Source organism: Nothobranchius furzeri, chromosome 5 (assembly GCF_043380555.1).
Source record: "Nothobranchius furzeri strain GRZ-AD chromosome 5, NfurGRZ-RIMD1, whole genome shotgun sequence".
Taxonomy (NCBI): Eukaryota; Metazoa; Chordata; class Actinopteri; order Cyprinodontiformes; family Nothobranchiidae; genus Nothobranchius; species Nothobranchius furzeri.
Window position 1 is genome coordinate 53343128 of NC_091745.1, and position 25816 is coordinate 53368943.

The 25816-nt window shown below is 41.9% G+C and overlaps 1 protein-coding gene across 2 annotated transcripts in view; it reads right to left on the reverse strand.

Annotated features, from left to right (window-relative positions):
* bckdhb (branched chain keto acid dehydrogenase E1 subunit beta) overlaps positions 1 to 25816 on the reverse strand; it is a 156525-nt gene that overhangs the window by 63859 nt on the left and 66850 nt on the right. The window contains exon 9 of one of the 2 annotated variants that reach the window (XM_015949379.3): positions 3802 to 3888. In XM_015949379.3, the coding sequence (XP_015804865.1) occupies positions 3802 to 3888 (87 nt within the window). Of the gene's footprint in view, positions 1 to 3801; positions 3889 to 17372; positions 18036 to 25816 lie in introns of those variants that run through there. The other variant, XM_070551778.1, reaches the window with a different exon arrangement.

Here is a 25816-nt window from a genome sequence, read left to right on the forward strand (position 1 = left end):
TATATATATATATATATATATAGTGATTTGTATTTTATTATTGTGATGGTGTGTGTGAATGGGTGGATGACCGACTGTGTTGTGAAGCGCCTTGGGGGGAAGGTGCTATGCATCTGGGAAATGAAATACTAAATGTTTCCACGTACCCCCTGTAATGTGCACATACCTCTAGGGGTATGAGTACTACCAGTTGGGAATCACTGGTGTAACGGACAGCAAACAACTGACTATGGATGGCAAGCCACATTCAAAAGATCTCTGGAGCAGAGTTGTGTCCAGACATAAGGAAGGAGGTGCAAACAAAAAATCTCTAAGGTTTTATCAATCAAAGAGCACAATACAGTCTTAGAAAAGGTGGCAAGGACCCTCCAAACTGGATGGCCTCTACACCAAACAGTACACCTGGTGTATTTTCAATGCAGCTCACCATCCACAACACATCACACCTACAGTCAAGCATGGAGGTGGTAGCATCTTGTTGCGGGGGTGTTTCTATGCCTCAGGGACTGGGGCTCTGGTTAGGGTCGAAGGAAAAATGCATGGGGCAAAGTAACATCAAATACCGTATTTGCACGACCATAAGGCGCACCTAAAAGTCTTAAATTTTCTCCAAAATGTACGCCGTGCCCTATGGTGGGGTGCACCTATTGTGTTGTTGTGAGACGCGAACGTAGTAGAAGACAAGGGGCATGGCGTGAACGTGCGGACGTGAGCGAAGACAGACCTGTGGATCTGCCACATCGTCATCAACATCCTCGCTATTTGCCTCAGACTCCAGCTGTGAGTCTCCGTCCACTTCCTCTGCTTCCAGTTAAAAAACAGCAGTACTATCTGAAATGCCTGGTGGACATTTATCCTTCTCATCATCCATCAAGCCTAATAAAAGCCTACTAAACTGCAGCGACAATATATCTGTTCGGATCGCTCTAAAATATGAAGTTTACCGTCAATATCTGTCTAATTGTTTGTTGTTACTCCGTTCGCGCCACTCCTTTCCCCGCGAAGCGGCTCGTTTTGCGCACATCTCGTTACTCGTGCAGCCTTCCTCTCTCTCTCAGCTGCATAATGATACTTTTTATCAATTTGAATATGTAAGACTTCCACCAACAGCAAAAGGATCTCGTGTTTTTGTGGGGTTTTTTATGTTCACAAGCACATTCCCTCTCTCGGATTACTAAACTGCTGTTTTGACAAGTTGTCAGATTGTCTAAAAATAGGTCGTTTTTTTTTTTTAGTTTAGTATAACTCCGCTTTTACGTTGCCCATTAACAAAATTTAAAAACTGGGGTGTAGTTTATAATCTCCTTTTTAAAGCCGAATTGAAACCGAAACTCAGGGAGGCAGAGTCTAGCTGCTACAGAGTCCCAAATCAGACCTGTTCAAAAGACGCGGATACGCGTCCATGGACCCCAGAGGGTTAATAAAACACAATTCAAGTCACACTATTTTCTTAGGCCTATTAATAACACACATATGATTATGTTCATGTGGAAAGTTTATGTGGTTAAATCCACCAACTACCGGTAAACACATTCTGAACTTCAACACAGCGCATCAGCGCTTGAAGCGGCGCTGCGACCCATAAACCTCTGATTTTATTGAAATGTTTCTCTCTGTTTTTTCTTCTTTGGGTTTTATTATTGTTTTATTGTATTTTATTACGTGTTTTGTGTAAAGTGACCTTGGGTGTCCTGAAAGGCGCTTTTAAATAAAATGTATTATTATTATTATTATAAAGTACCAGAACCGCTCACGGCGCATGCGCAATCATGCATCAACACTGCTCGCCCGCTATTTTCCTAATAACACACGCTGTTCGTTTTTATTTCTACACGTTTTTTTACTCACAAAGATTGTCAAGAAAGCATGCTTGTCGTGTTCATGTCAAATTAAACTGATCACAAAACACAGATCAACTTTCTTTATTTTGTTTTCCTCATCTAACACCCATAAATCCCTGTGTGTCCTCCTGTAGCACTCCCGGTGTACGCCTGGCTTTAGTAGGAGGGAGAACCGCGATTATCGCTTTGTTGCGCATGTCTCATTGAAAATGAATGGAGGAGAGGCGAAGTTGCCTCCCGTGTGTCGAGCCCATTAGAAGAGCACGAGCCGTCAGCGCACGCAATGAGGAAGTGCACGTGCGCTCTAAACCAGGTCTGAACCAGGACTAGACCAGTAAAGTGAAGCATGCTTTTGGCTGTTTATAATTTTCACAATGTCTGGTTTGCACTGATATGTTCCGAGTCCCGAGCCCGCACAGATGTTTTACCGGTACGTTTTACCGTGCCCGTGCCCTATAACCCGGTGCGCCTTTTGCATGAGTTAAATACCAAAAAGACACCCGTAACTGAAGCTGTGCCCTATAACACGGTGCGCCCTATGGTCGTGAAAATACGGTACTCAAAGAAATCCTTCTGATCAAAGCCAGAAAGTTAAAAACGGGCAGAAGATTAATCTTTCAACATGACAACGATCCAAAGCACACAGTAAAATTAAGCCAGAGTGGCTGAAGAACAAAAAAGTGAATATCCTCAAGTGGCCCAGTCCGAGCCCAGACCTAAATCCCACTGAATATCTGTGGGGGAATTGAAGATTGAAGTTCACCAATGCCTGCAATCCAGTTCGACCAAACTTGAACAGTTCTAAAAAGAATAGTGGGCAAATATCGCTCGAACTAGATTGGGGGGGGGGGGGGGGGGGGGGGGGGGGCAATACTTTATTGATCTCAGTATTTCTTGTTTTTTACCCACTGCATCCGTTTCACTTGGTTGGGGAAGAAACACTACTCATCTGTTCTTCATTTACACAGGGCTCAACTTTCTGAGCTTGGTAAGACAGATGTTTAAGAGATTTTGTTGTGCCATGTGGTTGTAAACTGTAGCCTGTGGTCAGTAGAACCAGTCATTGAGGGCCACCATCCTGCTTCAACACCTCTGATTTAATTCAACAGCCAACTAACAAGCTTCTGCAAAATTTTATATGCCAAGAAGGGACTATAATACCCAATGCATCTTAAAAATGAAAAAATGCTGTTATTTTATATTTCTGGAATCCCCTTAATAACAAGTTTTTAATGTCATGCAATTTAAACATTTAAATAACCTTTTCTGTCTTTTAAGTAGGGATGCACGTTTACCAAAATTTACTATTGACGCCACTTAACAGTTAATAGTCAGTTAACTGGAAACCAACTAACCGCTTCATGTTTGAGCACATTTGTTTGGTCATGCAACAAGCAGATTTCTTCTTCTGCCATTGCCCAGTAAACATATTTTATAGCGGTGCTCTTGCGCTCTCTGGTGGCACGAAATATATTGCACCCAGCACAGCAGAAGGACTTGAAGCAGTTAACCGGGAAACACTAGTTTACCCGGTTATAAGCTAACGGCAATTAACCGGTTAACTACGTACACCCCTTATTACTAAAAATGACTACTTTTCTATTACAACCCACATGGAGTCTCATGGTAACTTCACACACTTTTTAATTATGTTTGTTCTGCAATATTTATGTCAAGGTCTCATTGACGATAGTTAAGTGAACATCGTTTCTCTTATATTTGAGTGGGTAAGACCTGCGCTGAAGCCCCGAGCAGGAGGTAGGGCTGGGAAACCATTGACTCCAGGGCATTCAGTCAGAGGTTATTTGAGCTTTATTAAAAAGTGGGGCTATTACTAGCAACACCAAAGCCATCAAGGCCAGTACACATATGTAGGCCACCTCCTCCCCCTGTAAGATCTACATGCCAACTAAATACTATCTTCTAACACTTTCTCTGCATCAGAAAGATAGTTACTCACCTGGACAGTGGTACTTATTTCAGCAGCAAAGCCTCCGGTCACCGGTGCCTCGTGACTGATGAGCAGACGTCCAGTTTTGACCACAGACTGAAACACAAACAGATATTTGTGAGTGGTAGATCCCAGGACATGTGGTAAATAAGAAGAACTTAACTATAGAATGCATTTTATCATCTCATACCAGGTTGAGTCAAAGTGATAGTTAAAGGTGACAATAACCGATTGGTGGATACTGGTTTTTAGATTTTCACCAACGCATAATGGCACTTGGAATGGTGCCAAGTCCCAGCTGTAAGGGAGACCATGTGGAGGTGCAAACCACAAGAGGTGGCACTCCAGCCCCAGTAGACGGGTGCTACCAAGAATGAGTGGTTCACTTGATTCTAAATCTGCTGACTTCCCTCAGGGCACATTTGTGTCTGACAGCATAGTGTCAAATGTGTGAGTGTGTGTGTGTATATAAAATGGAAATGACAAAACATTATGAGCTGGAGGGCTGATTTAGGCTGGCACACAGGTCCAACTGGACAATCACGGACATTAAGAGGTCTCCACCTCCCAGGCATTCGTTTCTGGGTTTTCTGAAACCTGACATTACTGCAGAGGGATGTCTCCACCCTGCCCCTTATCTACTACAGCATAAAACCAATACTATACTATAATCTTATCCAGTGGCCAGTAGTCCAAACCAAAGCTATGTCTGTTCTCTGCTACATCAGCAACTCTTTTCTCTTCTCTATCCAGTTGTGGTAGTGCAGTTTATTTCTAGAAATAAACAGGGCAAACACCTTTAAAACAAAATAAGGTTGATAATAATGTTATATTTGGAAAAGCCAGTCAAATGTAAAGAGAGATTGGGATGACAGCTGGAATGTCCGCCAGACTAACCCTAACCCTTAACCCAATTAAGCAGAAAAAAATTCTGGACCACGTGCCTTTTCCTGCAATCAACAACGCAAATCTATTTAAGCACATAAAGGAGACTGTTGCATACCTCTCTGTCCCTAAAAGCCACAGACCAAACCAAACTGCTATGATAACTACATAGACTCCTTTAAACTACATGGACTCCTTTAAAAAGCAGCTGAAGACTCACTTGTTCAAGCTGGCTTTTGTATGACCTTCTTCACCACTCTCTCTTTATTCTGCTCTCCCCACCCATTCCACCTTCCTCAGGATCCACTGATTTCCCTCTTTTCTATTCACTCTCTCTCCACCTTTACATTTTTTAATCACAGTTATCTATTTTTTGCTCATTTTAAATATATTTCTAATCATTTTCTAAATATTTTTTTATATTTTTACATTTTTTGTTTTTGTCAAGCGCCTCGTGATTTTTATCTTGAGAGGCGCTCTAGAAATTATCTTTTCTTCTTCTTCTTCAATGGTTTTTGTATGAAACTTATGTAGCCAAACTAAATTCCATGTTGAGATTATTACTGAAAGTGCCCATCAAACAACTCATCACCATATGAGGTAAATGAGTGCGGCCAAATACATTATTATACGACACCATCTTCAGGAATGCGGAGGCCAATAACAACACTGGAGTACAATAAACAACAAATGACAATCTGCACAGTGAGGAGAAATCAAGAGAGCAGCTGAGAGCTGGCGATGTCTCAATATGGCATGTTGCTGTAAGGTTTGCCTCAAGTTACATGACTCATAGGTCAGGTGAATAAACAGAGCTGCTGCCCATTCTCCAATCCGCCCCGACGCTGAACCCATTCCTCATCTTAAGCCAACTTGTATTCAAAGTTTGTTAGTATTCAATTTACACTGAGACTCAAACATTGTCTTGATTCCCCTGTCAGTCCACTCCCTGAGGGGACACCTATCACTGCTGCATCTGGAGAACATGCCTCACATGCTCTGAATTCAATAAAGGCTCTCAACTGTTTTCACAATATTTTGGGGCAGAATTCCTAACACAGGACTACAAAAACCAGTCATCTGTTTGTTAAATTTTGCCAACAGGCCTATAGCTTCAAGACAACTAACAGAACTAAAGTATTCACTATTTGTTACCATTCTGAATTTCATATTTTCTTTCAAATGACAAGAGGTCAACAACAACATTTACTGAAAGGGATACTTTAGAATTTTTGAAGCAACATTCTGTGAAGTCAGTGTCTTAGACACGGAAAACAGCTGTTTGAAGTTTGGAGGAGAAAATTAGTTAGGATGTGTCAGACGAGCTAAAGGCTAGTCCGATGGAACAGACCCAAAGCAAAATTCTGTTGCTGAAAACAACTCTATTCTTAAACATTTTCAAAAGCAGTTTGTGCAAATGCCATCCTAAATGTATATTTACATTGATATTTAATAAAATGAGCGTTGTTCATTTACACTACAGAATGTGTAGGTCTGCAACTAAACACATGTTGTAGTACACACCTTTCATGTTTTGTTTAGCATTGTCTCATTTAAAATGCTGTTGTACCAAACGACAAATTGATTATACTGTAGACAAGTGTAAAAGACCATAAACCTCTTCTAAAAAAACAACTTTTGCATGAACTGATTATATTTATGTATTTAGCAGACACTTTTGTCCAAAGCGACTTACAAGTGATAATCGGCATGTTGCCCTTGAGGCTAACAACAATAAAAACAACAACTTGACATCAATCATGGAGAGGGAGGGAACAAGGAGTGGACGGTAGAGAGGGGGGACGGGTGCAGGGAAGGTGCTAGTTATGAAGATGCTCTCTGAAGATCAGGGTCTTCAGGAGTTTCTTGAAAATTGAAAAAGGAAGCCCCTGTTGTGATTAAACATTTATTAAACTGAAGTTGTTTAAGCTGGCAGTAACCCAGTTTGGAAATTGTCCTACTCAAACTAGATGTAAGGATGGCTCTTCAGATACAGATAACTTCAGAGAAAAGATCAAGTGATATGCAAGCTTGACTGATTGAAGAACTGCTTTAATGGAGTGCATGGGTTGAACAAGATACAGCAAGCAGATACACAGCCTTGTCCAACAGCCTGGTCTTGTATCGGCTTTCCTTCAATACCTGACTACATGTGGTTCATTCTATTTTGAACCTATGCTTGTGATGCTACTAGGAATTTACCATCAGCTCTAGGTGAGGCCGTGCTGTTAGCCTGCAATGTAAAGAATTCCTGTATCTTTGTTTCCAAAAAAAGCCACTGCTGAACATAACTCCTTGCAGGTGTTTACCTGTTTTATGAGCATGAGTAACAGCATTTAAGTACAATGTCGTTAATAACGGCATTATTTTTTAGGTAACAAAATAATCTAATTAATTACCTTTCTCAACGTTACAAAGCCTTTACCATTACTGGGCATGTTAAGTGACGCATTAATACCATATGGCTGAATGAAGCACAGTGGTGTCAGGCTTTCTAACAGCCATACTAGTGATGTGTCTAATGTAAAAAAAATTTAAAATGGCTCTAGCGTTGATCAGAACCGGCTCCTTCTTGGAGGACACTGGCTGTGCCCCATCTTACACTGAGCCACTTACAAATGGCAAAAATTAATATGCATGTGCCTCCAATCTGACGGCAGAGCACGCTATACGTACTTCAGATCGCTGTAAAAGCTGGGAGGGAGGAGGTGCACAAAATGCCTGAGAAAATTATTACATTAATGTGAAGGGATCTGTAAATAATCGTGGGGACAAATCTGTAAAAGAGGAGGAAAGAAAACACTTCAGAAAGGTGAGGAAATTACTGAAAACAGGACATGCTGCGATTTTTACATTTAGTCAACAACCAGACATCTCTTATTAATTTTTTATATAGCAATAATTTAACTGATGCTAGTAGTAGTAGCAATTGTATTCTTATTGGTCAAAAGTGAAAATGAAGACACCAACAGCTATGTTCTTACTAGTATAAATTCTAATTAAGGATATAATAGCAACTGCACTGGTAGGAATTAAGTTTGAGTTACCTCAAAATCCCTAAAAACCCAAGGTGGCCTTTTTAACATTTGTAATGGGCCATTCCCATCTGTACCGGGTCGGCCCAGGCCGGGTAGCCCCATTCGGCCCCAGCCTGGCCCGGTTGTTTCCACACATCCTTGCTTAGGTATGCAAGGAATGCAGTCAGAGACACACTCAGCTTCTGGGTAATCAGCATGATAATGAATTGAGCATGCCTTAAGCCCATGTGGGCTGATTCTACCCACCAATCAGAGGCTTGCTCTAATAGAAGGTGTGAATTTGCTGTCAGCAGTGGGTGTGTTGGCCCTGGTCGGCCTGAAGCAGACCCCCTCGAGAAGAGGGCTGAGAATGAGCCTTGGTTGGCCTGGAAAAATACCAGGCCACCCAGATATGTAAACAACCTACGCTGCCCGGCCCGGGCCGACCCGGTACAGGTGGGAATGGGGTCATAGGCAGACTGAATATGTATTCCAGATATCTATACTTCTATTGTTCCCAGTAGATATTAACATTCCAGATATCCACATACACATTTAAGATATTTGAAATGTTTATTCTAGATCTTAAGAATCATTCAAATAAAAACATATTTGACGTTATAAATATTATAGAACCTAACTGTGTTATAAATCATAAAAATAATGTCAGTAACTTTTGAAATGTAGTAACAGAATAACTAACTCAATAACTTTTTGGAAAAAGTAACTTGAAATTATAACTACAGTGGTTCACGATTCAATGAATGCAAGTCAATGGGGCTAAAAAAGCTATTTTCTAATCCGCTTTGCCTTAGCCCCTGGATCACACGTATGTTGTACTTTAATTTAAATGAAATATATTGAAGTGTGTTTCGACCACACCAGTCACGTACTTTGAGATTTATTAGCTTGTATAAGTTCCTGAGTATCGTCAGCATAACAGTGGAAGTTTATCCCATGCTGTCTAATGATTTTACCAATTGGAAGAATATACCGTATTTTCCAGACTATAAGCCGCTACTTTTTTCCCAAGCTTTGAACCATGCGGTTTATAATGAGGTGCAGCTTTACTTAAGATTTTCCTTCACCTGCCAGGGAGCGCTTTAGCAAAAAGTGAAACAGGTGGAAGTCAAAAGTGGAAATCGAAGAAAGTGCTCAATTTAATTTAGCACATGCAAGCAGCCGGCACGACGAAGAATTTTTTTCAAATCCATACCCTGTCATCATGAAAACTACACGTATGAGTTCATATGATGCCGCATTTATGTTGAAGGCCATCGATCTGGCAGTAAAGTAAGTAAGTAAGTAAGTAAAAGTTTATTTATATAGCGCCTTTCACAGATATAAATCACAAAGCGCTGTACAACATGATAAAGATCAGGGCAAATACCTCTAACCAATAAAAACATCAGAAAAAACAATAGCAGTGATAAAATAGAAAATTAAATAATGAGTATAAACAAAGTGAAGGTGTGAACCCGAACAAGCCATCTTTTTGAAACATTTAGGGAGGGAACGCCTGGATGAAAATGTGAGTTTTTAGATCATTTTTAAAGACCTCTACAGTGTTAGAGAGACGAAGACTTGAAGGTAGACTGTTCCAAAGTCTGGGTGCAATAGTCTGAAAGGCCCTGTCCCCTTTGGTTTTCAGTCTGGTTTGAGGAACAGCCAGGAGGTTTTCAGATGTGGATCTGAGGTTCCGTGAGGTGGTGTGTGGGGATAAAAGCTCAGATAGGTAGCTTGGAGCCTGGTTGTTAAGAGCTCTATAGGTCAGGACTAAAACTTTAAACTGAATTCTATATTCTACCGGGAGCCAGTGGAGGGACTGTAAAAGGAGGGAAACAGTGCTGCCGCACGTAAGCTTGGCATGAATTAATCCATGGTTCAGCGCTGGAAACGGCAGCGGGAAGAACTCATTCAAGCCAACTTCACCCCGGGATGATGACAGCAACACGGACAGCGACACTGACATTGCAACAGAAAATGTATGTGACGACGGTCTTCTGAGGCTGTTCGAGTCCGACACTGAAGATGACTTCAGTGGTTTCAGTGCGCAGGAGGATGATGAATAAACAATCAATAACCTTTCTGTTTTGTTTGATACTGATAAGTTCAGTTACATTCAGTTAAACTATGTTTTCAGTTCAGTAGATATCTGGTAGATATCTGCGGCTTTTAGCCCGGTGCGGCTTATATATAAGTACAGCTCCATGTTTTTTTTAAAAACGTAGTAGGTGCAGCTTCTATTGAGGTGCGCTCTATAGTCCGGAAATTACGGTATACAGTAAAAAGAATTGGTCCAAGCACTGAACCCTGTGGTACTCCACAAGTAACCCTGGAGTATGAAGATTTGTCATGTATGTTTACAAAATGAAATCTGTCAGACAGGTAGGATTTAAACCAGCCTAACGCAAATTAACATGACTACAAATCGGACATCGGTACGTTGCATGTATGACGTCACCACTCAATCTCATCTCCCCTAGAATAGCTGCTACTTACCACACGGCCAGATTTTTGGTGGTTCTTTCCTCCTGAAAGAAGAATCAGAAGATTGCTGAACTTAGAGCCATTTTCCCTGCATTTTTCTCTATGTCTGGTTCGGTGATGTCACTTTGGTGAAGTACATTTGTAGTACTGGACTTATTTTCACACAAAACCTAAAATAACGTTTCCCCCCATTCAAAAATAAGCGCGTTCTTGGTATCAAAATGCATCTTAAAATTCACAGACAACATTTGTGAAATCCATGACACATAACAAACGTAATTAGAAAATAGCGTTTTTAGCCCCATTGACTTGCATTCTTTTTTTCGTTCTTCCGGCGATCCATAGTCTGGAAGTAGATGGGCGTGACTTAGGCTCCCTATTGACTAATTCGCAGATTTTGCCTATTGCAGGTTATTTTTAGAAAGTAACTCCAGCTAATGAGGAACCATTGTAATTACTTTTTTAAAGCAATATGCCCAACACTGCTCCTAAGCAAAAAGGAAAAAGACAAATATTTTAACAAATGAAGACAGATGTTTAAACTGAACATAGCAGGTAGCTAATCACCCACTAAGTATGTTTCTTCTAACTGAAATCAATTCAAGTGCTATCTACATCAGATGAGCTTATGTTTAAACAGAACCTTTAGAGGGTTAGCCTTGAACCGACCAAGTGTCTTACTTTGGCCGGTCTGAATAATTTCTTTTACACAGTAATGAGTAGATAAGGAGATAAGGAGTCAGAGACTCTCTTGGTCTGCTTGCTACTCACACCAAACCCTCTGTCAGGAATCTTGGTGTGACCTTTGATCCAGCTCTCACCCTAGATTCTCATGTCAGTTCTCTTGTTCGCTCTTCCTTCTTCCATCTCAAGAAGCTGAGCCCCATTCTATCCCACTCTGAACTTGAGACTATTATCCACACCTTCATCTCCTCACGCTTAGACTACTGCAACTCTCTTTTCACGTGTCTGAGCAAAACTTCCCTGAACCGTCTACAGGTGGTTCAGAATGCCTGTGCTTGGCTTCTGACCAAGTCCTCCAAACACACCCACATCATCCCGCTTCTCCTCCAGCTTCATTGGCTGCCAGTCAACTTCAGGGTTCATTTCAAGATCCTGGTTCTGGTCTATAGGGCCTTACATGGACAAGCACCATCTTACATTGGTGACCTTCTTAGTCCCTACACCCCCAGCAGGTCCCTGAGGTCCAGTGATCAAAGCCTACTGGTTGTGCAGTGCACCAGGCTAAAGACCAAAGGTGACAGATAATTTGCTGCTGTGGCCCCAGACTCTGGAACTCTCTCCCCCGAGCCTGAGATCAGTGGACTCAGTGGACTCCTTTAAAAAGCAGCTGAAAACTCACTTGTTCAAGCTGGCTTTTGTATGACCTTCACCACTCTCTCTTTATTCTGCCCTCCCCACCTATTCCACCTTCCTCAGGATCCACTGATTTCTCTCTTTCCTATTCACTCTCTCTTTTTCTTTACATTTTTTAATCACAATTGTCTGTTTTTTGCTCATTTAAAATATATTTTAACCATTTTCTAAATACTTTTTAAAATATTTTTACATATTTTGTTTTTGTGAAGCGCCTCGTAATTTTTATCTTGAGAGGCGCCATAGAAAATACATTTTCTTCTTCTTTTTATGTTTAAACCGAACCTTTAGAGGGTTAGCCTTGAATCGACCAAGTGTCTAACTTTGGTCGTCTCCAAGTTTAGGTCCACCACCTCTCTTACCCATGGTGTCTCACAAGGTTCTGTGCTGGGGCCTCTGCTCTTCCTCCTCTATCTGCTTCCTCTTCAGCACATCCTGAGCTCCTTCAAAGGAATCTCCTACCATCTTTATGCAGATGACATCCAACTGTACATCTCCTTTAAGCCCCTGAGATGTCTAAGCTGCAGCTGTTACACAACTGCTTAGACTATCAAAACCTGGATGGCTGGGAGCTTTCTACAGCTGAATGAAGATAAGACTGAGATCCTCATCTGTGACCCAGACAAGCTGGTTCCCAAAGTCAGACACGATCTTGGTCAGCTTGCTTCCCACACCAAACCTTCTGTCAGGAATCTTGGCGTGACCTTTGACCCAGCACTCACCTTGGATTCTCATGTCAGTTCTCTTGTTCGTTCTTCCTTCTTCCATCTCAGGAACAATGCTAAGCTGAGTCCCATTCGGTCTCGCTCTGAACTTGAGACAGTTATCCACACCTTCATCTCCTCACGCTTAGACTACTGTAACTCTCTTTTCACGTGTCTGAGCAGAACCTCCCTGAACCGTCTACAGGTGGTTCAGAATGCCTGTGCTTGGCTTCTGACCAAGTCCTCCAAATACACCCACATCATCCCACTTCTCCTCCAGCTTCACTGGCTGCCAGTCAACTTCAGGGTTCACCTGGAGTTCCACCTATTCCACCTTCCTCAGGATCCACTGATTTCCCTCTTTCCTGGCCGTAGGTCAGCCCAGGACAGAGAGAAAACGTAGTTGAGTAAGGGAGGGAGAGTCTCCTCCCACATCAGAGCAGGTTAAGGATGATTTCTAAAGCTTGGTTTATGATTCATCAGTACGAGTGCAGAGTTGCGCACTTTAGTTGACTTCAAAGCTCAACTTCTCTTAAAAATGGTTTGAATGTTTCTGATGGCACACGTTAGTTCAAACAAGCTAAGGTGTCAGAATATGTGCGTCTCTCTCATGGAACTCACGTTTTAGTGAGGAAAAACTATCATACGGCCTTGAAAAACATGCAGCCAGCCTGCCTTAGTAATGCAGGGAAAACTGTGTGCATTTTTTGTTATTTAATACATTTAAAAGCTATTTTTACCTACAGATTTCCTCCATGCATTTTTGGAGTAGAACATGTTTATATAAAGCTCCTCTCTAGATAAAAATCACAAGCACAAGTTGCTTCACAAACACATAAACAAATTAAAATAATATAATAATGGGAGAAAATATTTATAGCTTTAACTGTTATTATTGTATGATTAAATGGTAAATATTAATGTGAAAGATTTGTTGTACTATATTAGAATCTAGACCATCTTTTCACTTAATCTATAGGATGGCTTGGCAGGCTATAGTGTTGGGACCTTTGTTTGCAGATAATCGTGAATTGAACCGAAATCGCAATTTCTGCTAGAAAAATTGCAATTCAATCTTTTCCTAAAATCATTCAGCCTTATTTTGTACAACCCACCCTCTGTTGATACTCCAGAAGCCGTGATCTCTTTAGATACCGAGAAAGCTTTTGACAGAGTGGAGCGGTCATATTTATTTTACACGACTGAAAAATTTGGTTTTGGGAAGACTTTCCTGTCCTGGATTAAATTACTGTATGCTGACCCCCACGCCTTAGTTAGAACAAATAATATTCAATCCGACAGTTTCCGTCTTAATCGATCCACACGTCAAGGATGCCCACTTAGCCTGTTACTTTTCGCTTTGGCGATTGAGCCCCTCGCGATTGCGCTCAGATCTAATTTAAATATTTTTGGTATTAGAAGGAATGGGGTTGAAACAAAAGTCTCCCTTTACGCTGATGATTTACTTTTATATGTCTCAGATTTGGATACCTCCGTCCCTATTGTTCTTGATACCCTCGATAAATTCGGCCAGTTGTCAGGGTATAAATAAAATTTCAGCAAGAGTGAGCTCCTCCCACTTAATGCCCTAGCAAGGAATTACACCTTGCATACACTACAATTTAAAATAGTGGTTCACAGTTTCACTTATCTGGAGAATCAGGTTACGAACGAGTTCAAGAGCCTTTTTAAAGCCAACTTTCTCCACTTACTATCACATATTAAGGAGTAACTTGACCGCTGGACAGTGCTCGGTCTCTGGTCGCCCGGAAAAACTGCATTAAAATGAAGATCCTCCCCCGACTATCTTTTCTATTTCAATGAATCCTAATTTTTCTTCCACATTCTTATTTTGTTAAACTAGACAGTATTATCTGGTAGTCTAAAGGGGTCAATTTCACTTGTGTATAACCAAATTACACTGCCGCAATCTCAAACTATAAATTCATTCAGATCACTTTGGGAGGAGGACCTAGAGCTGACTATCTCACAGGATCAATGATACAAATCCTAGCACTGAATCATAAGTCCTCTATCTGTGCCAGACATAGTCTAATACAATTGAAACTTGGTCATCGCATATACTACACTAAAGCTCGTTTGGCAAAAAAATTCACAAATGTCTCACCTGATGCAAGCCCCCCCCCCCCCCCCCCCCCCACACACACACACAGCAAATCTGATTCACACAGGCTTTGTCCTCAGCTTCATAATTATTGGTCTAAGGTTTTTGTCATTTTATCAGAGGTTCTGGGTGGGAATGTTGGGCTTAATCCCCTGACTGCTCTGTTTGGTGTGGCACCTTCATTATCTATTTTGTCCTCCCTGCAGAAAACATCATTGGCCTTTATGTGTTATGAACTTGGCAGAGGACCGAAAGGACACCAGAGCACAGTAGGCGGTAGTAAACAGTCTTTGTTAGCCCAAAGCTAAGAGGAGACGTTACCGGAGTTGAGTTCAGGTAAAGGCAGAGTCGAGGGCAGGCGTGGGTCGGAACCAGGATGATACGAAGCAGATGTGTGGAGGAGGCGGGAGACGTGGTCGAGGACAGACGTGGATTGGAACCAGGCTGAGACGAAGCAAATACGAGGAGCAAGTGAGAGACGTGGTCGAAGACAGGCGTGGATCAGAGCAAGGTAGGTTCGGGACGTGGTCGTGGACAGGCATGGGTCGTGGAGGCAGGCAGAGTTCTTGGCGAGGGTCAGGCATGAAACGAGGTTGGTAGGCGATGGATCAGGCAGGATGAAAAGGCTGGAAGATCTACTAGCAGGTGCGTTCAATAATCTGGCAGAGTGCTGGTGGTTGACTGTGGAATATATAGCCGGTGAGGGAGGTGTGTGGCATGAGCTTGATGAGGGGTCCAGGTGTGATGTGTGAAGGCTGATGAGGTGGATGATGGTTGCAAGGAGATCAGGACATGGCAGGATCATGACATTATGACTCTCCTTGCCCGGCGAGTGACTGTGATGAGATGGAAATCTCCTCACCCTCCATCATATACCCACTGGCTCGGAGAAGTTCTATATTTTCTTAAATTGGAGAAAATTTGTCTTACCTTAAGAGGTTCCTCTGGCAAATGCTTAGAGCTTTGGAATCCCCTGCATAGGGTTCTTAAAAATATAGATTTGTCAAGTTCTACGGACTAATTAAAAGACATACACTTGTTATTTCACCCTTGGTGACAGGTTTTCTTTTCTCTCTTTTTTTTTGCCTTTATTTAAATTGATACTAAGTCTGACACAACCCCCACTACCTATTATTATTATTATTGTTATTTTTGTTATTTTACAATTTTTCCTTTCCTTTAGCTGTACATATGTGTTTGTTTTGCTTAGATTGAAGTTACTCCTTTCCAGTCTGTAGTTGTTTTTTTGTAAATTATTATTTTATTTTATTATTTTGTGTCACTGCAACTGTGTGGGCTTGTGCATGTGCATGTTGGGGAAAGCTTTATCCATTTTCAGGAGGGGAAGGAAGAAGAGGGGGAGAAAAAAATGTTTGGTACATCACTGTTTATATTTGTCAGTTTACTGGTTTCTTTTTATACTTGTACCATACTGAACTAATAAAGTTGGGGGAAAAAATCAATCCTATCTAGATGCCTTTTGTGACAATATGCTGCAGAAAAATTACCCCAGAGTCTATCCAAGCTGTCCATCTGATTCGCATCCCATCAAAGGTTCAATTGCAATTTCAAGAGACAAAAAAAAAAAAATACATCTGACAAAGAAAAGTAGAAGAACTTATAACGCTGGCTGCAGCTTTAATCTTGGTTGCTTTCAGTTCACACAGTTTGGCACACACACAGCCAGTCCTCTTATTTGCCCACAATGGTCACCCCTTCATGTTGACAAAACTGGGACTCAAAACAGGGAGAAACCCACTACTTTTACGACAACTGTGCAGCCACAGGAAGTACACTGGACAGTGTACGATGATGATCTGTTAGATGCATCCAAGCAGAGAAATTATATGTCCTTGGTGAGGAAAAGACAGTTAAACGTGTTATGTCTTTCAATATAACCTCAGGAAGACGTGCTGGCAAGGGGATCTTTTTGTTAAGGTTGCACCAGGGAACTGTGCTGGATGGGTTTATTATTGAGTGTCTCTTTTCGAGAGCACACATTGATCAAGAAACCAGCAATCAAAGAGGAACGTAAAAGGTGGTGGTGGGAAAGCTATAGACAAACAAACGTTTCAAGCTATACACTTACATATTCATACTACTTTAAAGAACTTTGTACTTGAATTAAAATAATATAGAACTGATCTTTTCTAACATCACCTAGCTTCTTGGAAAAAACAACTGTTGGAAGGAGCTGGGCTATAAATGAGTAAACTTATCATTTACTATGAGTTTTCCCAGACAATAATTATATGACAACACACCCGGAGGCTTGGTTGATTTAAGCACCAGCTAGGAAATATGGCATCAACTCAGACACATTTTATTTTAGTGAAGGGTAGACAATTTTTTGTATGGGGACAGATAGATGAATCTGCAATTTCATAAAACATTTTATATTATGTGTTAAATTATTGTTGTCTGGTATCTGAATGAATAATGGGTGAGATTTCAAGTCGTGTGAGCTAGTTTGAGACATCCTGCTCCCTGCCCCAGCTCTAGCTCAGAGTCAAATCGAGGACTCCTGGTTGGTGGCAGCTGATGATAGTTGGGCTGGGCGACAGCTCTGGTGGCCACAGCTTTACTACTCATTGTACTGCAGGGCTGTCATTTGATGCCGGAGTCGTTCCGCTGGCTGAAGTAGAAATGTCATGTTTACTGCCGTTCCCATACACACCCAAACCTGAGCAGCATGGCGCTCTTCCACAGCTTTTGCTCCCTGGATCTGTCTCTTTCCATAAGGGCTCCTTTCTGCTGCGGCCCGTCTCATCCTTTCTTCTCCTCCATGCATTACTGATGCATCCTTTTATCCCACAGAGTTTTCATGGAGCCTGTTTCTCATCCGGCTATGTGGCCTCACCACTCGGTGGCTGGCGTCCAATGACCTGGCATGGCCTCAGAGACTAAGGTCAGCTTCATAACTATCCCACTGTACTTACAGTCACTCTCTCTCAGATGAGCAATGACTGATTGGGTGGGGGGGTGGGGGGGTGGGGGCACAGAGGCATAAGATCACACACACACATGTGTATAAAAAAGAAGATTTTGAAATGCAATCACATATACATACGGTCAAGGGGCAGTAACAAACTGATCTGGATAAGTGTGTAAACACAGTCTGCATTGGAAGCTAAACAGGGGTGCGGTTGGACTGCTGCAGGATCACATAATGTGCCTTTTAAGTTTTCATACGTGCTAAAGGCTTTCCCGGGGAAGCTTCCAGCATTTATTTGTTGGATCAGTATTGTTACAATTCTAGACTTTTTGAGTATAAACCAAAAATAGAGGGGATGAAAAGAAAAAATCTGCTGTTTGTTCTCCGTTTTACACATATACACACTTAAAGCACCAAGTGATCTCCGTTTTTCCCATATAAAGTGTCTCCTTCTGCCTCAGGCCGTCTATCAAAACATGACAGTCACAGAATGTTTAGTTCAGCGCCGCCACGGAGGAGTCGTCCTTGCCGCTGGATCTGGTTGGCTTTGCTCCCTTCTGTCGACCCTGTAATTGCGTGGCCACTGCAGCGTTTTAACTCATGTGCCACCATGTGTTCTCTGTGACAAATGAGTCAGGACCAGGCCAAACTACTTGCTGAAGTCTTTAAAGTGGTGCTCTGCGATTAGCCAATCTGCTCGGCCAAGTGCACTAAGGAAAGCACAGAAAAAGCATTTAAGCAATTGTTTGTCATTTTTTTCTTCAGTAATAATAATAATAATAATAAAACCTGCTCTCACTCATAACAAAAAAAAAAGGAAGAGTGAGAAGCAGATGGGTGCAGCCGGGTGCAGAGAAAATAGCAGGACAACTTTGTCACAGGGCAGGGGTCCAAGCAATCCTACTGAAGGACACCAGGAGACCTCAGACTGAAATAATTCCAAACACCTCATTAAGACCCAATAAAGCACATTAAAATCAATTCCTCCCAGAAACAAACACACACACACACACACACACACACACACACACACACACACACACACACTAGGGTTGTCACGGTAACCAGTGTAGCGGTAAACCCTGGTAAAAAAGTTGACAATAATAATAACTGTCTTGTTTTTTAAAAAACTATATCTCAGTGGATTACCGTGGCTGGGTGTAGGCGTAGTGACCCTTACCAGCCACCGTATCATCTGCTGAAGTTGCCGGCGGCACATGCGCACTTTGTTGTTTACAACCAAAACTTTCTTGAAGCTAAAGCTGAAATAATGGCCAAAGGAGGAGACGGCAGTGCTCAGGACATTTATTATCCCTCAAAGAAGACAAAGTGGGAAGTACGGGCATTTTTTTGGGGGGATATTTGAAGAATGCCGAGGGACAGTTGATAGAAGACGGCTATCCTGTTTGCAGCATGTGCAGGAAAAATTGTCTGTGAAAGGCAGCAACGCTTCAAATCTCATGACACATCTGCGTGACCATCACCCACAATTCTACAGTCAACGCAAGGCAAGTTAGCGTTAGCGTTTTAGCTAAAGTGCGTGATCCGAGGATTTGGGTTGAGGGAGAATGCAACAAGTTGCTATATAAAGCAGCCGCAGCGCCGCTACCTGCATATAAACCGTGTCGCGGACACCCCCATGTTGAAATGACGCTATGCATTACGGGGCTCCCAGGGGCAGATTAGAGTTGGTCTCTCTCCAAGAATAATTATGAATTTAACAATGATTACTGCCTGATGACATTTTCCCACATCTGCAAAGCTCACCGGAAAGACACAAACCGAGGACAATATTTTCCTGATACAAGGTTTATTACTCAAGTTAGGGTAAAAAAAGTATCTGATTAGAAGGCTACTTAAGTACTGAGTATCATCTGGTCTATTATTTTTAAAATGATGACATCAAACAGACAAAAAATAAGAAGTTATGGGCAAATATTGGTATTTTAAAGACTAAAGAGGAAATATGTTAACAAATAAACAACATAATTACAAAATAACACATTTTAGGCAAAATTTAGACACTAACGGAGGACAATATTTTCCTGATATAAAGGGGTTATTTAATTGTCTGAAAATGTAACACGTTTGAAAAATACTGCGATAATACCGAAAACCGTGATCTTACTATAAAGATGTTCCACACAATTAAGAGTAACCACACAAACACTTCAACCAGTGTTTCCTTATCCTGGACAAAAAGCGACAACTGCTAACAGCAGGATCAGTGATAGCTAAAATTATACTGTTGGCAGAGCTATCCAGTCGTTCTCTAAAAGTGAATATTAGTTTTCTTAAAAGAGCTTTAAAAGTACAAACGCCTGCTGTTATGAACATCTGACTGGCACTGCCCCCTCTGGGTATTTTGAGTATGATTCTTAAGGCATCATTGTATGCAACTTGCAGCTTGTTCATGCTGCTTTGATTGTAGGATGACCACAGTTGGGCTGTATAAAGCGGAGTACAATATGCTTTAAATAAAGCCACCTTAACTGGAGGTGAACAAAAACCAAACTTACGTGCTATAGTATTGGCCTGTGCATACAGCTTACAGCACTGTCTGTGGATGTCAGCATCATCACACATTTGATCAGTTATGAAGTGGCCAAGGTATTTCACCTTCTCTCACACATTAAGATCATTATTAGACAGTTTGAACACAGGAAAGTTTAGCTTTTTATCCTGCTTGGTTCTACATATCAAGATAGCACTTTTAAGAGCATTATACTGGATATCATACTGCACACCATATTCAGAACAGATCTTTAGGAGCTGCTGTAAACCAGCACTAATTGGACTGAAGACCACCAGGTCATCAGCATACATCAGATGGTTGATCAGTTTTATCCATCAAACATCCTGTGTTACAGGCTCTCAGCTGCATTGGCAGATCATCAACATACACACTAAATTAAACAGGAGACAAAATTCCACCATTACTAACACCAAATGGTGCAGAGATGCTGCCACCCCATTTAACCTGCATCATCTGATGAGCATACCAGTAAGACAGGATTCTCACAATAAACCCAGGGACCCCCAGTTGCTTTAACTCCATAAAAAGTTTTCTGTAGTTTACACGATCAAAAGCCTTAGAAGCATCAAAAAAACATAAGGACAGAAGAATTTCTATTTCTATATCAGTTTACCAGTACCATATTTTGACTTAAAGCCAAACTGATTATCCAAGGAACTGAGGTACACAGTGATTCTATCAAATATGATTCTTTCTAAAACTTTAGATAAAACACTGGCTAGTGCAATCGGCCTATAATTATCCATACTGGTCACCTTCCCAGATTTGTTCTTAATAACTGGGAAAAGCAGAATTACCATCATTGAGTCTGGTAGTATGCCATGAATCATAAACCCTGTAAAACAAAGAGCTAAAAGGGGAGCTAGTCTTTGGCTAGCATATTTCAAATGTTCTGCACTAATGTGATCCAGACCACAAGTCTTATTATCAGCCAGTTTATGAATAGCTTCATGCACCTCATTGGTCGTTAAACATATAGATTCATCATTAATAACAGCCATCCTCATACCGATCAGTTTTTAAACAAATGAACAATGCATAATAATGTTGTCTCCATAATGCTGCAATATTAACTTCCCCAGAAACACCTTCAACAGTACCTGGTACAGATTATTTGCAATTATTAATTGTTTTTGCATCTTTCCAAAAACCTTTGACATCATTACTCATAAATTTCCTGGCCATAGAATCTGCCCTCATGATCTGCTCATTTTTTTATATAAAATGAACAGGATACTTATATCTGGCATTTGCGCATTTTTTCTGTTCAAATTCCAGAACTTGCTTAGTAAATCATATCCCAAAGTTTAAAAGCTACCCGTACTTCATCCTGATTCATGGCAACATGTTCTTTCCAGCCAGGCCTGATATAAGGTTTCTGCTTACCTTTGACATGAAATGGCTTACCACTTTCATACAAAGCATCCACTATATATCATACATAGAGCAGAGTTCACTTTTATGTTCAAGATTCTTACAATAGAGCTCCGGACCCCACGTGACTCTCAGTTAGTAGACGCCATATTAGCAGGAAAAAAAGGTAAACAAACACGGATCGTAAACATGAACATGAATGGGATCGGCTTAGATTTTACTTCGTCTGAGTTTACTTCACACTTTAAAACCGAAGAAATCGTTTTATATAGTCAGAAATTAAATAGACTAAACATCTCCGACCCTTACCGTGCCCCTGGGATACTTTTTAAAAACGCCAGAAACTGTCGGAGCGGACTTCTTACCGGACCTGGCCGGGGAACGCCTTGGGATTTTCCCGGAGGAGCTGGCCCAAGTGGCTGGGGAGAGGGAAGTCTGGGCCTCTCGATGCTACTGCCCCGCAACCCGACTCCGGATAAGCGGATGAAAATGGATGGATGGACAAATAACAGATTTACATGTAAGTAGTTTAAATAGAGTGCTGTGCTGTTTGAATGTATAAACTGAACGCCAAGAGAAATCACTAGTTTGATTGTTTTCCGTGAATAAAATAAATATGTCAGGCAGGAGCGTCTCAGGATCTGTCTGAGATCTGTCTCGGTGAGACAGATAATAGCAATCTAAAGTGCTTTTTATGTGTGATCTGACAATTGATCAACCATTGCTTAAAAATTAAACACAGCTTAGCCGGTTAATTGCTGTGATCATAAAACACGTAAACGGCAGCACGCAGAAACCACAAGGCAACGTTTTACGTGATGTTTACTTGTTGTTATGAGTAATAAGACAGTAAAAGCCACGCCAAAATAAGTTTAGGACACCCACTAAGAATCGTAATAAAAGCATTTGAAATAAATACCATACACAGTTGAGAAAACGTTGGTTTAAGTACCTGAGATGAAGTGGTCGCTGCATAAGCGAAAACCTTTACTCTCGGGATCCCACAGTTTCATTTTAGCCCGGTCACTAGCGCATTTTATTACAATGATCCGACGTTTGTGGCGCTCCGGATCTTGGGGAATCCTGTAGATGGCTCATTCCTTATGTCGTCCGTGTCTGTTCTGCATCCTGGGGCACAACAGGAATCTACCATATTTCCTGTCTGATTGAGTTTTCTGACAATAACAAATAGTCCAGCTGCCGGCTTCTACCTGCCAATATGGCGCCGTTTCGATTTGAACTGTTGCATGCCGGGAGAAGTGACGTCAACTCCCGGAGCTCTATTGACATCTTTACACAGGATAGCCTCTTTAGCCACAGAGATATTGTTTAGATATTGATCTGTATTATTACTATAAGATAATATGTCTTTGTCTCTAAACGCTGCCCATTCTAATGTTATATTATCATTATTGACGTAATTAACTCCCATTGTATCAGGCAGTTGTTCCACATTTATAGCGAAAGCAAAAGGTATATGATCTGACACAGCTACCCCATATTTTATAGTCATGCTATCCAAAGCTGCATGTCCATCAGCTGTACTAATACAATGATCCAGCCATGATGTATTATGCCAAGCCTCACTAATATATGTGAAACTGTCTTTTGGCAAAAACACTTTGCTAGATAGAATAAGATCATTGTCTTCACACAACTGTGTTAAGTGTTTAGCACACTGAGATTTTTTATCTGCTAGATCAGCATTAAAGTCACCCACAACATATATACTTTAAGTACTGTGGCTTTGAATAAATGCATTAATAAATGCCAACCTACCAAGATATTCCCCTTCATTTCCAGCAGTTTCATATGGAGTATAAATATTAAAGATAACAAAACTATTGTTATTCTGGATATATTGTATGCCAATACACCGATCTACATCCAGTAGGGCTGTAGCGAAGCCTCGACTACGTCGACGGCTCGATTCTAAAAATTTGACGACGTCAGATCCGGAAGTCGACGCACCGCGCCCACTTGTTGCATCCCCAGGAGTTTGTAAATAGAGGAGGAATCTGCCTGTTTTTTCTCTAGTTCGCCCTCTTCTCCGCCTTCACTAACATCTCCGCCAAATACCGAAGACCCGGAACAATGTCCGTCCACTACTAGATTATTTTCCTGTTTTGCCCGCCTTCGTCTCCCGGCAACGGACAACAACTTCCGGGGTCATATGCGCTGCTTCGTCTCTATCGCAGATGTAGAAAATCACCGGGAGCGTTTCTCCCTTCATAAAGGAGCTTCTTTCAGACATGAGGAGAGCTGTTTTGGTGGTAGCAGTCTCTCCTCCGTGCTGGTCTGTTTGCTGCTGGGTGTTTTGGTTTATTTAAACTTGGTAACTTGAACTTAACGTTGGTAAAGCTACTGTTAGCATCTTCGCTAACAGCTTCTTGCGTTGGGATAAGCTGTTACGTTTTGGTTTAGAGTTAATCTTTTTTGTGGTGTAGATCTCCCTTTTATTACATTTAGAGTGTTGTGGGTTTTCGGTTTAGTGTAAAATATCACCTTGAGTTTGGTTTAACCCGTAACACCACTCGCCTCACGCACATAAGTGACCAAAACAAAGCAGCGTGGAGACACTCCATCTTCTACCACCTCTCAGGCAGCAGCCTGCACTCCCAAGTTCTACACGTCACCAGAACATAACCAACCGCAACACAATAAAAGCAGTGTTATACAAAATGGAAGGCCTGTAGTGTTTATTCTCTTACAGTAACAATTTATCAATTTTTTTGAGGAATTTATTTGAGATTTTCTGGTTTTTGTTAATTGTGCAATAGAAAAATAATCATTAGATTAATTTTCTAAATAGTCATTAGAATAGTCGACTATTCGATAAAATAATCGTCAGAATAATCGTTTTAAAAATAATCGTTTACCCCCAGCCCTAACATCCAGTCCAATTGGCTTAATTACAGCATCAATTGTTTTGTTCCAAAGCACAGCCACCCCTCCTGATATTCTGCCTCTGACTACAGCTGTGCTGAGATCAGTAGTTGATTCCCCCACTCCGAAAAATTTAGAATTGAGGTGGTTAAGTTTGTCTAGGTCTTGTTTAGGCAGAAAAGTCTCTTGTAAACACAATATTTCACATTCTTCAAGCAAACTGTCCACAACAATACGTCAAGCTCTATCCCCTGCATCCTGGCCCAGATGCAGGCTACGACAGTTATACAGGGTTCCCACTCTTTTCTTGAAATAATTTTCCAGGACTTTTCCAGGACATTTTCAAGACTTTTTCAGTGTACAAGTCAAGTTATCATAACTGCGGTTTGCCGATATCCCGATATATTTAGAAACAGATATGATATTGTACCTACCCACACCGTTATTTTGACAATATAGTTGTGGAAAGATTTTTGTCTTTCACAAGCCCACCTGCTTTCCTCTACTTACAATGCAACACAACTAAAACAGAAGTTATTCTCTACTTTAGTTCATACCAAAGGTGTGACATTGTGGCATCATCAAGTCATCTCCATGTCCTGTTTTTGTTCTGCTCAGCAACTGAACCAGGTTAATCCACTGTGCTGAATGAAATCGTCGTCGTCTTCCTCCGCTTATCCGGGTCTGGGTCGCGGGGGCAGCATCCCAACTAGGGAGCTCCAGACCGTCCTCTCCCCAGCCACCTCCACCAGGACCCCAAGGCGTTCCCGGACCAGATTGGAGATGCAACCTCTCCAACGTGTCCTGGGTCGACCCGGGGGCCTCCTGCCGGCAGGACATGCCCGAAACACCTCCCCAGGGAGGCGTCCAGGGGGCATCCTGACCAGATGCCCAAACCACCTCAACTGACTCCTTTTGATCTGGAGGAGCAGCGGATCTACTCAGAGTCCCTCCCGAATGTCCGAGCTCCTCACCCTATCTCTAAGGCTGAGCCCGGCCACCCTATGGAGGAAACTCATTTCGGTCGCTTGTATCCGCAATCTCGTTCTTTCGGTCATTACCCAAAGCTCATGACCATAGGTGAGGATTGGGACTTAGATTGACCAGTAAATCGAGAGCCTGGCTTTCTGGCTCAGCTCCCTCTTCACCACGACAGATCGGCTCAACGTCCGCAGCACTGCAGACGCCGAACCAACCCGCCTGTCGATCTCCCGATCCCTCCTACCCTCACTCGTGAACAAAACCCTGAAATACTTAAACTCCTCCACTTGAGGTAGGACCTCTCTCCCGACCCGAAGTTGGCAAGCCACCCTTTGCCGGTCGAGAACCATGGTCTCAGATTTGGAGGTGCTGATCCTCATCCCAGCCGCTTCACACTCGGCCGCGAACCTACCCAGCAAGAGCTGAAGGTCAGAGCTGGATGAAGCTAGGAGGACCACATCATCCACAAAAAGCAAAGACAAGATTCTCCTGCCATCAAACTCAACACACTCCACACCACGGCTGCGCCTAGAAATTCTGTCCATAAAGGTAATGAACAGAACCAGTGACAAAGGGCAGCCCTGGCGGAGTCCAACCCTCACTGGGAACAGGTCCAACTTACTACCGGCTATGCGGACCAAACTCACGCTCCTCTGGTAAAGGGACTGAATGGTCCTTAACAGAAAGCCACCCACCTCATACTCCTGGAGCGTC